The sequence below is a fragment of the Coregonus lavaretus genome (genome assembly GCF_964263955.1).
Source record: "Coregonus lavaretus genome assembly, contig: HAP1_SCAFFOLD_347, whole genome shotgun sequence".
Taxonomy (NCBI): Eukaryota; Metazoa; Chordata; class Actinopteri; order Salmoniformes; family Salmonidae; genus Coregonus; species Coregonus lavaretus.
Genome location: NW_028162446.1, coordinates 257,083 through 274,444, shown reverse-complemented (window position 1 = coordinate 274,444; position 17,362 = coordinate 257,083). Strand labels below are relative to the sequence as shown.

General features: G+C 43.1%; 1 protein-coding gene across 1 annotated transcript in view; it reads right to left on the bottom strand.

Annotated features, from left to right (window-relative positions):
* Window positions 1–17,362, bottom strand: part of LOC311119232 (protein eyes shut homolog) — a gene marked incomplete at both ends in the record, with an annotated part of 59,901 nt that overhangs the window by 24,576 nt on the left and 17,963 nt on the right. Inside the window, one exon of the mRNA XM_084193958.1 lies at window positions 13,807–13,981. Within this exon, the coding sequence (XP_084050084.1) occupies window positions 13,807–13,981 (175 nt within the window). The remainder of the gene's footprint in view (window positions 1–13,806; window positions 13,982–17,362) is intronic.

The window sequence follows — 17,362 nt, the reverse complement described above, 5'->3', positions numbered from 1 at the left end:
GTCTCCTTTCTGGTTGAGAGGGGTAAGCTTTGCTTTTGACTCAACCAGCCTCACTACGACCCCATTCTGCGTCTCCCAACGGTGATAGAGCACCACGCCGTAGGAAGCCTCACTCCCATCTGAAAATGTGACTCCCATTGGATGGCCTATGGTTCCAGTTGGTGTGAGGCTTCTTTCGAACCTGATCTGGGCAAGTCTCACATATTCTTCGAGGAGTCTTATGGAAGCCTCCCGTAGTTTTGGTGAGAGTGGGTCATCCCAAGTGTCCTTAACTGGCCTGCTTATCCTCGCTTCTTGGTAAGCTTCTCTCACAAGCATCACCCCTTTCTGCTTTGCGGGTGTGACCAATGGGGTCGTAGAATCCAGCGATCTGGCTTAGCAGCATCCGACGGGTCAATGGGTTTGGAGTTCTACCTCTGACTTCCTCTTCGCGCAAATCGACTCCTGTCCTCATCTTTCCTCTCTTCTTTGAGAAATTTATGGAGGTCATCACACAAAGTTTGTCAGTCTCTGGTTCATAGCCGACTCCAAGTGCTTTGCTTTCTTCGTCCCGCATCTGGTTGGGTAACACCAGCGTTTTGGGCACACTCACAGTTGTCTTACTGATACTGGCATCAGTTGTGGTTGCGGACCTCCCACTCTGGCCTGATAAGACCCATGGCTTAAGGGAGAAGCCTCCAGTCTTTAAGATCTTTTCCACTCCTTTGGTGATTTTCTCCAGTATCCGCAAGTCATTGTGGGACGTCAAGATGTCATCCACATAACAATCTTCTACCACAACTCTGCGCTCCTCAACCATGGCTGCAAACTGGGGCAGATTGGCTGTTTCTCTCATTGCCACCATACAACCAGCAGGTTTATCGCAAATGTTGACCCTGACGACAGCAAAGACTTCGATCACCTCCTCAGGATTGTCTCTCCAGAGGAATCGATGGAGGTGTACTTCTTTGTCTTCTAGCCAGACATAGTTGTAAATTTTTTTCACATCACCCAGGGCGGCGTACAACCCAGTCCTGAATCTCAGAAGCACCCCCTTTATCTGATTTAGGACATCAGGACCCTTGTACAGTAGGTCATTTAAACTTATTCCCATGAATTATTGGCTACTGTTCCAGACAATTCTTACAGGGGTAGTGGTTGAGTGAGGATTAGGAGCAACTAAATGACTGATATACCACTTAGGTCCCTTCCAGCTATCGATTTCCTCTTGGGTAACTTTAACGGCAGCCCCTCTTGAGACCATATCGTGGATTTGCTCTCTGTACGCAGCCTTCCATTCCGGCTCCCTCTCCAGTCATTTCTCAGTGTTTAAAAAGGTCGCTTCCACTGCACGTTGATTGTCAGGCAGCGTTGCAGGGTCTCCTTTCCACGGGTAAGCTGCGTCCCAGTGAGGGGATTCGCTGTGCTTGTCAGCTTGCACGTAGGTGAGACATTCCTTTATCTTCTCCAAGTCTCTTTCCTCTCCTAGGGTCATTTCCTTGCCTCCAGGGGGGCACCTACCGCATTTGCAGCCACCACACTGAGGGTCACTGGCGGCGCCAATACTGTCCCACTTGAACCATTCAAAAACGTATTTGTTGGTAGTTGCAGTGTTTCGGGGGATTGCGTCGTCTTCTTCCACCGAAACTCCACTGGGTCCTTCCGTCTTCACGAGAATCTCTTTGTACGCCCTTGAAACTGTTCTCATTGACCTAGCGAAATGTGTTTCAGACCTGTGCACTGCTAGGTCTATCACTTCAAAGAGGTCAGGATGCATTCCACCAACAGTCTTCCCAAGGGGGCCATCCCAGAGGACGAGGTCTCCAACTACTCTGACTGGCTGTGGGACCAAGCGACCCTCCCTGTGGCTAATCAACAGGTCGATCTTTTTGGGCCGGTCCAAGTCCTTGAGTGGAACATTTGGAAAGAACTTCTGCAGTTGCTGTGGCGTGACAGCCTGGTTCACCTTCGCAACATCTTCCAAGCTGTAACAAAGGAGTTTGTGCTCTGCTATTGTACCTTTGGGAGTTTTTACTCTCAGCTTCAGGGTATACTTCTTGGTAGTAATGGTTTTCTCCATCCCTCCAACACCTTGGACAATCAACTTAATGTTCTCACCATTTAGCTTGAGACGCTCTGCTGCTTTATTAGAGATATAATTAGTATCTGAAGCGAGATCAATCAACGTACCGACTAGCTGGCCAGAATTTGTCGTCACATCCAACAGCATCATTATGACAGGGCACTCTTTTGGCTCACAACCAGTGCTAGCACACACTTTTGTCGTGATCTTATTTGAAAAGGCTTCTTTGAACTCTGCTCGCAGCTCTGGAGAAAGTTTGGCAAGGAGCACCTCCTGTTTGTTGGTTAGTCCAAGCCCCCTTTTCCCCAATTTTGCCTCGCTCTGCTCTCCGCTCTTTTCCTCTTTCTTCTTGATCTGTGGCTTTGGACAGAGCAAGTAATTGTGGTCTGAAGAGCCCTCTTTCTGACAGTCATCCTTTGAGCATAGATAATTTTGTGTGCAGCCGCCATCGTCACCATGAAGGCGCAAGCACTTAAAGCATGCTCCTGCTCTCCTAAGCGGAGCCTTCTTGCCTGTCAGATTGAGCTTCTTGAAGACCTTGCAGGCGAACAGCCTACCTCCGTGCTTGTTGTCTCCACATGTGATGTATGAGCTTGGTTGAGAGCCCTTTAGGGTGTTTCCTGATGTGGCTCTGGTGAATGCCCTCCTTTCTTTTTTCTTTTCGCTTGACCTCTCAGTATTGTCCGCCGGGCTAGGCTGTAGCTGGTCTAGCTCCTCGAGAATGTCCTCCTGCTTTTTCAAGTATTGCAGTAGACAGTCAAAGTGGTTGCGTGGTGAAAACCCGCTTCCAGGGTCATTTTGTGTGTTAACCACTTTTCTTTCAGGGAGTCAGGAAGCTTACTTTCAATCGACTGCACAACCACTCGGTTCTTTACAGCATCTTCCTCCCCTAAGACTTGTAGGTCACGAAGAGCTCTCTCCACGGCTTGAATCAGTTCGATTGTCTTCCTCGGATGGTTTCCTTTGATGGGGAAAAGTCCTTGCACTTCTTGTGCAATCAGCAGCACTATTTTCGGCTTATTTCCGTCCTTGTTGTCCAGGAGCCTGAACACGTTGTTGGCGGATCCACAGCTGGACAATACGAGGTCCCTCTTGACCTTTTCATCTAGGCTTCCCAAGAGATGGAATTTCCTCACATTTTCCAATCCATGAGGGTTTCCCAGACGTTGCAAGTCCTCCCATTCAGCTTTCCAGCGGTAGTAATCCCTCATATTACCAGCAAACATGGGCAAGCGTGCACGTTCTAGGCTGATCTGGGGCCTGTAGTTGTAAGCCCCAACTGGCTCCTCCTGCTCCACAATTTTCACTCTTCCCAGTTTCTCTTCATCGTCGGATTGAGAACCGCCTTTCCATGCCCACTCATCCCACAGTTTTTCACGCCTTTTCTTCAACTTCCGGATCTGGTCCTTTGACTCTGTTGCCTTGGACCGAGGGATCAAATCTTTCCACTCATCCAATCCTCGTTCGAAGTTGTAGACCTCCCGTTCCAGGTTCCTATGAAATAATTCACATTCCCTCCTGGTCATATGGTGGTGATCGGTTGCCTCGGCCTGGTCCATGGCTGATCCAGCCTCTTCAGTGAGGGTGGTAATTTCCGCCTCAGCGAACCTTGTCCAGAAGCTGATCAGGATGATTTGTTCAGTTTCATCAAACTTAGTCACATTCTGCTGTTTTTCCGTCAATGTTTTCCGCCTTCTTTTTGACTTCATCGTCGTCCACTTCTCTCAGGGCCGTGGCATACTCAAACCCTGCATCTCTGACTCTGGAGTGATCCACTTTAAAGTTCCTCCACTCACTTCTCATTTCACTTTCCCCCAGTGCACTAGCTCTGGAGGCGAGGTAATTGGCTCTTCTAGTGAACGCAGTCTGGGCTGCTGACCGCTTCTGTTTTAGCCTCTCCAGCTCCTCCTCTGATGCTGCCATCTTGCCAACTTTTCTAGCGTTTAACTCAAGTTCAAGTGTTTTCCGCCAACTGGGTTTTAAGTAGTCCTTTAACTGTAGACTCTATCCTCTTCTTGGCTTTCACTCATTAATGATTTGCCTAATTAGTCAGCAGATGAGCAGACAGCTTTATGGGAGGACTGTTAGCTTATCAGAAGTTAGTCTCATGACGAATGTTCTAGTCCTTGCATTATCCATGTAAAAGGAGAACCATGGTTTATGACTGTTCGGATTTTCCGTTATTTAGCCCTCCGAAAAGGCTCACCAGGAAGCACACAATGTCATGACTCGTGTTTTGTCCTTAATTTTATTTTAAATCAAATGACCACAGGTCATAAACCTGAATTACAACAAACAAATAATGACAATATATTATTAAAATATATAATGTCAATATTATTCAAATAATATAATATAATAATAATGTAAATAATGAAAATCAAATAAGCCTACAACACCATCAAAAAATGTGGCAAATCTGCCTTAAAACAGCATTGACTACATCACCCAGAATGCCTAGCGCCAGAGGAGCATGCGCACAGCGACTCCGCCGTTGCCACGGACGCTGCCACAGGACACAGAACCCATGCCACCACATGCCTCGTCCAAAGGACCAACACATGCACAAACGCAACACAACGCGGCGCTCCACCATGGATCACCGAACCAAACCACCGCTATCACCACCGCCACCAGAAACCAGCAGAGTGCTCCGAACAATCAGCACAACGCAAATGGCTGATAATGATAGCCTAATGCTATACAGCATCTGGGTCGCTGAGCTACCGCACCCGGCGAGCTACAAGTTACTCTCGGCCAACTAACACCGACACAGTGAGGTAAATGTTCAGTGCTCAAACATATAAGTGACTTAAACATTGATGCTAGACTGTGAGTAGTTCGCAGTTACATACCAACGGGCTGTGTGCTCCTGATGATTGTCTGCCGTGAAATGATTACCAGGTGCCATAATTTACGTCTCTAGTGAAGCTGCGCATGCGCACATAACGTAACATATCCGAGCATCTAAGAAACTTAAAGAAATCACTCGTTCCCCATTTAATTGAACACATCAGACCCATTTGCTTCTCTTTTATCTATTTATATATATATATATGTTTTCTTTTCTTTTTTCTTTTCCTGAGTGAGCTAGAAGTCTCAACAATGATACATCTACAGTCTACAGATGGTGATGATACATCTACAGTCTACAGGTGGTGATGATACATCTACAGAGTCTAGAGGTGGTGATGATACATCTACAGAGTCTAGAGGTGGTGATGATACATCTACAGAGTCTACAGGTGGTGATGATACATCTACAGTCTACAGGTGGTGATGATACATCTACAGTCTACAGGTGGTGATGATACATCTACAGAGTATACAGGTGGTGATGATACATCTACAGTCTACAGGTGGTGATGATACATCTACAGAGTCTACAGGTGGTGATGATACATCTACAGAGTCTACAGATGGTGAAGATACATCTACAGAGTCTACAGGTGGTGATGATACATCTACAGAGTCTACAGATGGTGATGATACATCTACAGAGTCTACAGATGGTGATGATACATCTACAGAGTATACAGGTGGTGATGATACATCTACAGAGTCTACAGATGGTGATGATACATCTACAGAGTCTACAGGTGGTGATGATACATCTACAGAGTCTACAGGTGGTGATGATACATCTACAGAGTATACAGGTGGTGATGATACATCTACAGTCTACAGGTGGTGATGATACATCTACAGAGTCTACAGGTGGTGATGATACATCTACAGTCTACAGGTGGTGATGATACATCTACAGAGTATACAGATGGTGATGATACATCTACAGAGTCTACAGGTGGTGATGATACATCTACAGAGTCTAGAGGTGGTGATGATACATCTACAGAGTATACAGATGGTGATGATACATCTACAGAGTCTACAGGTGGTGATGATACATCTACAGAGTCTACAGATGGTGATGATACATCTACAGAGTCTACAGGTGGTGATGATACATCTACAGAGTCTACAGGTGGTGATGATACATCTACAGAGTATACAGGTGGTGATGATACATCTACAGAGTCTACAGGTGGTGATGATACATCTACAGAGTCTACAGGTGGTGATGATACATCTACAGAGTATACAGGTGGTGATGATACATCTACAGTCTACAGGTGGTGATGATACATCTACAGAGTCTACAGGTGGTGATGATACATCTACAGTCTACAGATGGTGATGATACATCTACAGAGTCTACAGGTGGTGATGATACATCTACAGAGTCTACAGATGGTGATGATACATCTACAGAGTCTACAGGTGGTGATGATACATCTACAGAGTCTACAGGTGGTGATGATACATCTACAGAGTATACAGGTGGTGATGATACATCTACAGTCTACAGATGGTGATGATACATCTACAGAGTCTACAGGTGGTGATGATACATCTACAGAGTCTACAGATGGTGATGATACATCTACAGAGTCTACAGATGGTGATGATACATCTACAGTCTACAGGTGGTGATGATACATCTACAGAGTATACAGGTGGTGATGATACATCTACAGAGTCTACAGATGGTGATGATACATCTACAGAGTATACAGGTGGTGATGATACATCTACAGAGTCTACAGATGGTGATGATACATCTACAGAGTCTACAGATGGTGATGATACATCTACAGAGTATACAGATGGTGATGATACATCTACAGTCTACAGATGGTGATGATACATCTACAGAGTCTACAGATGGTGATGATACATCTACAGAGTCTACAGATGGTGATGATACATCTACAGAGTCTACAGGTGGTGATGATACATCTACAGAGTCTACAGGTGGTGATGATACATCTACAGAGTATACAGGTGGTGATGATACATCTACAGTCTACAGATGGTGATGATACATCTACAGAGTCTACAGGTGGTGATGATACATCTACAGAGTCTACAGGTGGTGATGATACATCTACAGAGTATACAGATGGTGATGATACATCTACAGAGTCTACAGATGGTGATGATACATCTACAGAGTCTACAGATGGTGATGATACATCTACAGAGTCTACAGGTGGTGATGATACATCTACAGAGTCTACAGGTGGTGATGATACATCTACAGAGTATACAGGTGGTGATGATACATCTACAGTCTACAGGTGGTGATGATACATCTACAGAGTATACAGATGGTGATGATACATCTACAGTCTACAGGTGGTGATGATACATCTACAGAGTCTAGAGGTGGTGATGATACATCTACAGAGTCTACAGGTGGTGATGATACATCTACAGAGTCTACAGATGGTGATGATACATCTACAGAGTATACAGATGGTGATGATACATCTACAGTCTACAGGTGGTGATGATACATCTACAGAGTCTAGAGGTGGTGATGATACATCTACAGAGTCTAGAGGTGGTGATGATACATCTACAGAGTCTAGAGGTGGTGATGATACATCTACAGAGTATACAGGTGGTGATGATACATCTACAGAGTCTACAGGTGGTGATGATACATCTACAGAGTCTACAGATGGTGATGATACATCTACAGAGTCTACAGATGGTGATGATACATCTACAGAGTCTACAGGTGGTGATGATACATCTACAGAGTCTACAGGTGGTGATGATACATCTACAGTCTACAGGTGGTGATGATACATCTACAGTCTACAGATGGTGATGATACATCTACAGAGTATACAGGTGGTGATGATACATCTACAGAGTCTACAGGTGGTGATGATACATCTACAGTCTACAGGTGGTGATGATACATCTACAGTCTACAGATGGTGATGATACATCTACAGAGTCTACAGGTGGTGATGATACATCTACAGTCTACAGATGGTGATGATACATCTACAGAGTCTACAGATGGTGATGATACATCTACAGAGTATACAGGTGGTGATGATACATCTACAGTCTACAGATGGTGATGATACATCTACAGAGTCTACAGGTGGTGATGATACATCTACAGAGTCTACAGGTGGTGATGATACATCTACAGAGTATACAGATGGTGATGATACATCTACAGAGTCTACAGGTGGTGATGATACATCTACAGAGTCTACAGGTGGTGATGATACATCTACAGAGTCTACAGGTGGTGATGATACATCTACAGAGTATACAGATGGTGATGATACATCTACAGTCTACAGGTGGTGATGATACATCTACAGAGTATACAGATGGTGATGATACATCTACAGTCTACAGGTGGTGATGATACATCTACAGAGTATACAGGTGGTGATGATACATCTACAGAGTCTACAGGTGGTGATGATACATCTACAGAGTATACAGATGGTGATGATACATCTACAGAGTCTACAGATGGTGATGATACATCTACAGAGTATACAGATGGTGAAGATACATCTAGAGAGTCTACAGGTGGTGATGATACATCTACAGAGTATACAGATGGTGATGATACATCTACAGTCTACAGGTGGTGATGATACATCTACAGAGTCTAGAGGTGGTGATGATACATCTACAGAGTCTACAGATGGTGATGATACATCTACAGAGTCTACAGGTGGTGATGATACATCTACAGAGTCTACAGGTGGTGATGATACATCTACAGAGTCTACAGGTGGTGATGATACATCTACAGAGTATACAGGTGGTGATGATACATCTACAGAGTCTACAGATGGTGATGATACATCTACAGTCTACAGATGGTGATGATACATCTACAGAGTCTACAGATGGTGATGATACATCTACAGAGTATACAGGTGGTGATGATACATCTACAGAGTCTACAGGTGGTGATGATACATCTACAGAGTCTACAGATGGTGATGATACATCTACAGTCTACAGGTGGTGATGATACATCTACAGTCTACAGGTGGTGATGATACATCTACAGTCTACAGGTGGTGATGATACATCTACAGTCTACAGGTGGTGATGATACATCTACAGAGTCTACAGGTGGTGATGATACATCTACAGAGTCTAGAGGTGGTGATGATACATATACAGTCTACAGGTGGTGATGATACATCTACAGTCTACAGGTGGTGATGATACATCTACAGTCTACAGATGGTGATGATACATCTACAGAGTCTAGAGGTGGTGATGATACATCTACAGTCTACAGGTGGTGATGATACATCTACAGAGTATACAGGTGGTGATGATACATCTACAGTCTACAGATGGTGATGATACATCTACAGAGTATACAGGTGGTGATGATACATCTACAGTCTACAGATGGTGATGATACATCTACAGAGTCTACAGATGGTGATGATACATCTACAGAGTATACAGGTGGTGATGATACATCTACAGTCTACAGATGGTGATGATACATCTACAGAGTATACAGATGGTGATGATACATCTACAGAGTCTACAGGTGGTGATGATACATCTACAGAGTCTACAGATGGTGATGATACATCTACAGAGTCTACAGGTGGTGATGATACATCTACAGTCTACAGATGGTGATGATACATCTACAGAGTCTACAGATGGTGATGATACATCTACAGAGTCTACAGATGGTGATGATACATCTACAGAGTATACAGGTGGTGATGATACATCTACAGAGTCTACAGGTGGTGATGATACATCTACAGAGTATACAGGTGGTGATGATACATCTACAGAGTCTACAGGTGGTGATGATACATCTACAGTCTACAGGTGGTGATGATACATCTACAGAGTATACAGATGGTGATGATACATCTACAGTCTACAGGTGGTGATGATACATCTACAGTCTACAGGTGGTGATGATACATCTACAGAGTATACAGGTGGTGATGATACATCTACAGAGTCTACAGATGGTGATGATACATCTACAGAGTATACAGGTGGTGATGATACATCTACAGAGTCTACAGATGGTGATGATACATCTACAGAGTATACAGGTGGTGATGATACATCTACAGAGTCTACAGGTGGTGATGATACATCTACAGAGTATACAGGTGGTGATGATACATCTACAGAGTCTACAGATGGTGATGATACATCTACAGAGTCTACAGGTGGTGATGATACATCTACAGAGTATACAGGTGGTGATGATACATCTACAGAGTCTACAGATGGTGATGATACATCTACAGAGTATACAGATGGTGATGATACATCTACAGAGTCTACAGGTGGTGATGATACATCTACAGTCTACAGGTGGTGATGATACATCTACAGAGTATACAGATGGTGATGATACATCTACAGAGTCTACAGGTGGTGATGATACATCTACAGAGTCTAGAGGTGGTGATGATACATCTACAGAGTCTAGAGGTGGTGATGATACATCTACAGAGTCTAGAGGTGGTGATGATACATCTACAGAGTCTACAGATGGTGATGATACATCTACAGAGTATACAGGTGGTGATGATACATCTACAGTCTACAGATGGTGATGATACATCTACAGAGTATACAGATGGTGATGATACATCTACAGAGTCTACAGGTGGTGATGATACATCTACAGTCTACAGGTGGTGATGATACATCTACAGAGTATACAGATGGTGATGATACATCTACAGTCTACAGGTGGTGATGATACATCTACAGTCTACAGGTGGTGATGATACATCTACAGAGTCTACAGATGGTGATGATACATCTACAGAGTCTACAGATGGTGATGATACATCTACAGAGTATACAGGTGGTGATGATACATCTACAGAGTATACAGGTGGTGATGATACATCTACAGAGTATACAGGTGGTGATGATACATCTACAGTCTACAGGTGGTGATGATACATCTACAGAGTATACAGGTGGTGATGATACATCTACAGTCTACAGGTGGTGATGATACATCTACAGTCTACAGGTGGTGATGATACATCTACAGAGTATACAGATGGTGATGATACATCTACAGAGTATACAGATGGTGATGATACATCTACAGAGTATACAGGTGGTGATGATACATCTACAGTCTACAGATGGTGATGATACATCTACAGAGTCTACAGGTGGTGATGATACATCTACAGAGTCTACAGATGGTGATGATACATCTACAGAGTATACAGATGGTGAAGATACATCTACAGAGTCTACAGATGGTGATGATACATCTACAGAGTCTACAGATGGTGATGATACATCTACAGTCTACAGGTGGTGATGATACATCTACAGTCTACAGGTGGTGATGATACATCTACAGAGTCTACAGATGGTGATGATACATCTACAGAGTCTACAGATGGTGATGATACATCTACAGAGTATACAGATGGTGATGATACATCTACAGAGTCTACAGATGGTGATGATACATCTACAGAGTATACAGATGGTGAAGATACATCTACAGAGTCTACAGATGGTGATGATACATCTACAGAGTCTACAGATGGTGATGATACATCTACAGTCTACAGGTGGTGATGATACATCTACAGAGTCTACAGGTGGTGATGATACATCTACAGAGTCTACAGGTGGTGATGATACATCTACAGAGTATACAGGTGGTGATGATACATCTACAGTCTACAGGTGGTGATGATACATCTACAGTCTACAGGTGGTGATGATACATCTACAGAGTCTACAGATGGTGATGATACATCTACAGAGTCTACAGATGGTGATGATACATCTACAGAGTCTACAGGTGGTGATGATACATCTACAGTCTACAGATGGTGATGATACATCTAGAGAGTCTACAGGTGGTGATGATACATCTACAGTCTACAGGTGGTGATGATACATCTACAGTCTACAGATGGTGATGATACATCTAGAGAGTCTACAGGTGGTGATGATACATCTACAGTCTACAGGTGGTGATGATACATCTACAGAGTCTAGAGGTGGTGATGATACATCTACAGAGTCTACAGGTGGTGATGATACATCTACAGAGTCTACAGGTGGTGATGATACATCTACAGAGTCTACAGATGGTGATGATACATCTACAGTCTACAGATGGTGATGATACATCTACAGAGTCTACAGATGGTGATGATACATCTACAGTCTACAGGTGGTGATGATACATCTACAGTCTACAGGTGGTGATGATACATCTACAGAGTATACAGGTGGTGATGATACATCTACAGAGTCTACAGGTGGTGATGATACATCTACAGAGTATACAGGTGGTGATGATACATCTACAGAGTCTACAGATGGTGATGATACATCTACAGAGTCTACAGATGGTGATGATACATCTACAGTCTACAGGTGGTGATGATACATCTACAGAGTATACAGGTGGTGATGATACATCTACAGAGTCTACAGGTGGTGATGATACATCTACAGTCTACAGGTGGTGATGATACATCTACAGAGTATACAGATGGTGATGATACATCTACAGAGTATACAGGTGGTGATGATACATCTACAGTCTACAGATGGTGATGATACATCTACAGAGTATACAGATGGTGATGATACATCTACAGAGTCTACAGGTGGTGATGATACATCTACAGTGAATTACTAAGAGTTATTATACCTTCACCAACTACATTAGCTTTTGCAATTATTGTCTGAATGAATCCACTATTGCCTGCACTGTAGTGTATCACAGTCATTAACACTGAGTCATAAACACACAGCTCCTTGCTCTGATCATGCTGTTCTCAACATTAAAGACAAATAAGTCTCTCCTGAACAGAATAAACTCAAACAAACGGATCTAGGATCAGGTCCCCCTGTCCATATAATCGTGTTCATATATAAGCTAAAAGGCTAAGCTGATTCCAAACACATGTTAGGGATCTGGACCCGTGTTCACAAAGCATCTCAGAGTAGGAGTGATGATCTAGGATCAGTTTTGCCTTTTAGATCATAATGAACAAGAACACATGGACAGTGGGGACCTGATCCCAGATCAGCACTTGTACCGGCTGAAAATAGTCCTGAATTCACCACCTATCTCCTGGTCAACCCATCCAACCATGATTAATAGGACTAACAGTCGTATAGGCATACCCATTCATTTGCCTCCATGTTGAACAGTGATTTATGTCTCCAAAGCCTCTCATTTCTGGAGGGGAACTGGGATAATAACATTGATTACACCAGCCGGAGGAGGCCTGATGCCCACTAAGCCCTTGGTCTGACATGCAACATGGATACATGGTCCTGTTTTCTCAGTCTCGCCATAGAGATGGATAGAGGGAGCACTTGCCACAAAGACTGTTTTAGCGAGGGCAGGAAGTGCGCTCACTTTCCATCTCTATCAATCTCACTGATAAAATATTTATAGAAGAAACCATGAGCCCCCCCTGCAACAGTATACTTCAATCAACCCTATATGACCAGCCTTAGCCTACACCTCTGGTCAAGTCATGAGTCCCCCTGCAGCAGTACACTTCAATCAACCCTATATGACCAGCCTTAGCCTACACCTCTGGTCAAGTCATGAGTCCCCCTGCAGCAGTACACTTCAATCACCCCTATATGACCAGCCTTAGCCTACACCTCTGGTCAAGTCATGTCATGCATTCACTTAACTCAATAATAATACCACAGTCACATAAAATGGGCTTCATGGGTTACTGTAAAGCACTTCGTGATAAATGTTGTGGTAAAAAGGGCAATATAAATCAATTTGATTAATTGATTACAATCTATCTGCATAACAATGGGACTTCCTGATTAAAGAACAGTTCAATAAAATAAAACAGTCAACGAAAATGTAGTGTACATACTAGACAGAGGATCCAGAGTCCACACAGGTGCCTCCGTTCCTGCATGTCACCAGGGTGCAGGGTGTGACCCCACACTGACCGACGCTACGGCCAGAGTTAGGATGACCCTCAGGCTTCCCCAAAGCTATGAACTTCCCGTCTCTCCTCGTCCGAAACTCCAGATCAAATATGCAACCTGTGAAATAACACAGAAAACCCACTGAAACTGAGGAGACAGAGTATGTTATTAAGCAGACATTTCTCGGGAACTTCAAGTCTCTCTCTAGATCAAATATGAAGCCTTTGGAAATCACAAAACAGATAACTATGGTGTCCCTATTAGGACAGCCACAGAGTCAAAATAATCTGGGGTGACTGAGGATGTCCTAATACGGCACCGTATAACACACCAACTCGTTCTGTCGGAGAGAAGTCTTCCATTGGTAGTCGACAGTGATATAATGGGATGACAGTTTGACTAAACATGACTGCTGCTGTTGTTGCCTTGAAGCAATGAGGATCAAAGGTACAGTGGTTTGGGAAAATATTCACCCCCCTTGGCATTTTTCCTATTTTGTTGCCTTACAACCTGGAATTAAAATTGATTTTTGGGGGGTTTGTATAATTTGATTTACACAACATGCCTACCACTTTGAAGATGGAAAATATTTTTTATTGTGAAACAAACAAGAAATAAGACAAAAAACAGAACTTGAGCGTGCATAACTATTCACCCTCCCCAAAGTCAATACTTTGTAGAGCCACCTTTTGCAGCAATTACAGCTGCAAGTCTCTTGGGGTATGTCGCTATAAGCTTGGCACATCTAGCCAATGGGATTTTTGCCCATTCTTCAAGGCAAAACTGCTCCAGCTCCTTCAAGTTGGATGGGTTCCGCTGGTGTACAGCAATCTTTAAGTCATACCACAGATTCTAAATTGGATTGAGGTCTGGGCTTTGACTAGGCCATTCCAAGACATTTAAATGTTTCCCCTTAAACCACTCAAGTGTTGCTTTAGCAGTATGCTTAGGGTCATTGTCCTGCTGGAAGGTGAACCTCTGTCCCAGTAGACAGAATATTCTGTCTACTCCAACAGGGGAAATATTCTGTCTACTCCAACAGGGGAAATATTCTGTCTACTCCAACAGGGGAAATATTATGTCTACTCCAACAGGGGAAATATTCTGTCTACTACAACAGGGGAAATATTCTGTCTACTGCAACAGGGAAAATATTCTCTCTACTCCAACAGGGGAAATATTCTGTCTACTGCAGCAGGGGAAATATTATGTCTACTGCAACAGGGAAAATATTATGTCTACTGCAACAGGGAAAATATTCTGTCTACTCCAACAGGGGAAATATTCTGTCTACTGCAACAGGGAAAATATTCTCTCTACTCCAACAGGGGAAAATATTATGTCTACTGCAGCAGGGGAAATATTGTGTCTACTGCAGCAGGGGAAATATTGTGTCTACTGCAGCAGGGGAAATATTGTGTCTACTGCAACAGGGGAAATATTGTGTCTACTGCAGCAGGGGAAATTGCATTGAAAATATTTGTTTTGACATGTACCTGTGGAGCACTAGGGCTCTGTCCCAAATGGCACCCTATTCCCTATATAGTGCACCCTATTCCCTACATAGTGTACCCTATTCCCTATGGGCCCTGGTCAGAAGTAGTGCACTATCAAGGGAATAGGGCACCATTTGGGACACAGACTAGGTCTACTATAAATATGAATCCTCCTGAACACACTAGCCATCTCTCTCATACCCCCCCCCCCCACCCACACACACCATCTCGCTCTCTCTGCAGCATTAGTCATTGGAATAAACAGAACGCTGTGGAAATGTCATGTTCACTCAGGAATTTTCATGGCATGATGCTGTCTCTAGCTCTGTGTGTGTGTGTGTGTGTGTTTTGCCAAACTGCAAATATATGCTGTCGTCAACAGATAGGGTCAGATGGTTAAAGAGGATGATGAGGATGATGTTTAGTATTAGATAAAAGGATGATGAGGGTGATGTTTAGTATTAGATAAGAGGATGATGTTTAGTATTAGATAAAAGGATGATGAGGGTGATGTTTAGTATTAGATAAGAGGATGATGAGGGTGATGTTTAGTATTAGATAAAAGGATGATGAGGGTGATGTTTAGTATTAGATAAGAGGATGATGTTTAGTATTAGATAAAAGGATGATGAGGGTGATGTTTAGTATTAGATAAAAGGATGATGAGGGTGATGTTTAGTATTAGATAAGAGGATGATGAGGGTGATGTTTAGTATTAGATAAGAGGATGATGTTTAGTATTAGATAATAGTTTGGTGAGGGTGATGTTTAGTATTAGATAAGAGGATACTGTAGATGATACTGAGAAAATGATGTTTGAGCTAACAGAGAGTTCAGGCTGTGTCCCAAATGGCACCCTATTCCCTGTACAGTGCACTATTTCTGGTCAAAGGTAGTGAACTATATAGGGAATATGGTGCCATTAGAGACGCAGCCCATATTGATGTCCAATCAGTCAGATCCAGAGTATGAACACCTCACATACTGTTAGACTATCATTGTTTTAAAGGCATAATATATCAATGAATAGAATATCATTGTTTTAAAGGCATAATATTCGTCATGGACTATTAATGTCAAAACCAATGAGTTAATAGAACAGTAACCTTTGCACATCTGAAGTAACTTCTTATCACAGGTATTATAGCTCAAATTAATTGCCAGTCCCTTCAACCACTTAAACATCAATAAATTACATAACTTTCTGTGCAAACTTTGTGTTTATCATTTGTTTTAGAAAAGTAAAACCCACCTATAAGAAGATCAAAATGTATTTGTGGCAGTCTGATGAAGGGAAATCAACACCAATCAGCTCCGAATGCCCGAGGCATCTAGACATCTAATCAAAATACAAACTGACGCTAAAGCGCAAACATTTAACAGGTAAAAGCTAACCAGTGTGTGTATTACCTTAATGTGTCACATTTTGATGAAATGAGAGTCTGTAGGATATGACCTCTAGTTATTATGATAAACCCATTGTAGAAGTCTAAAGAAAAACTTTATAGTAATATCTTGTTAAAATCCCAATAACAATCTTACCATCATGAAATTGGACATCATTGTTTCCTTTTGAAAAATGTTTTTCAAACATGCATTTAAAATGTATATTTTATGATCATCTTGTTTAGGGCCAGCTGTTGGCATGTTTTGTGATAAATGTGTTTGATTTCAGCAGCTACGCAGACAAATATAATACGGAGGCAGCTGATGGAGAACAACAATTCAACAACAGAATATTCATCATGGGGCCTCCCGAGTGGCCCAGCGGTCTAAGGCACTGCAGTGCTCGAGGTGTCACTACAGATCTGGGTTCGATCCCAGGCTGTGTCGCAGCCGGCTGCGACCGGGAGACCCATGAGGCGACGCACAATTGGCCCAGCATCGTCCGAGTTAGGGGAGGGTTTGGCCTGCAGGGATGTCCTTGTCCCATCGCGCTCTACCGACTCCTGTGGCGGGCCGGGTGCATGCACGCTGACACGGTCGCCAGTTGTACGGTGTT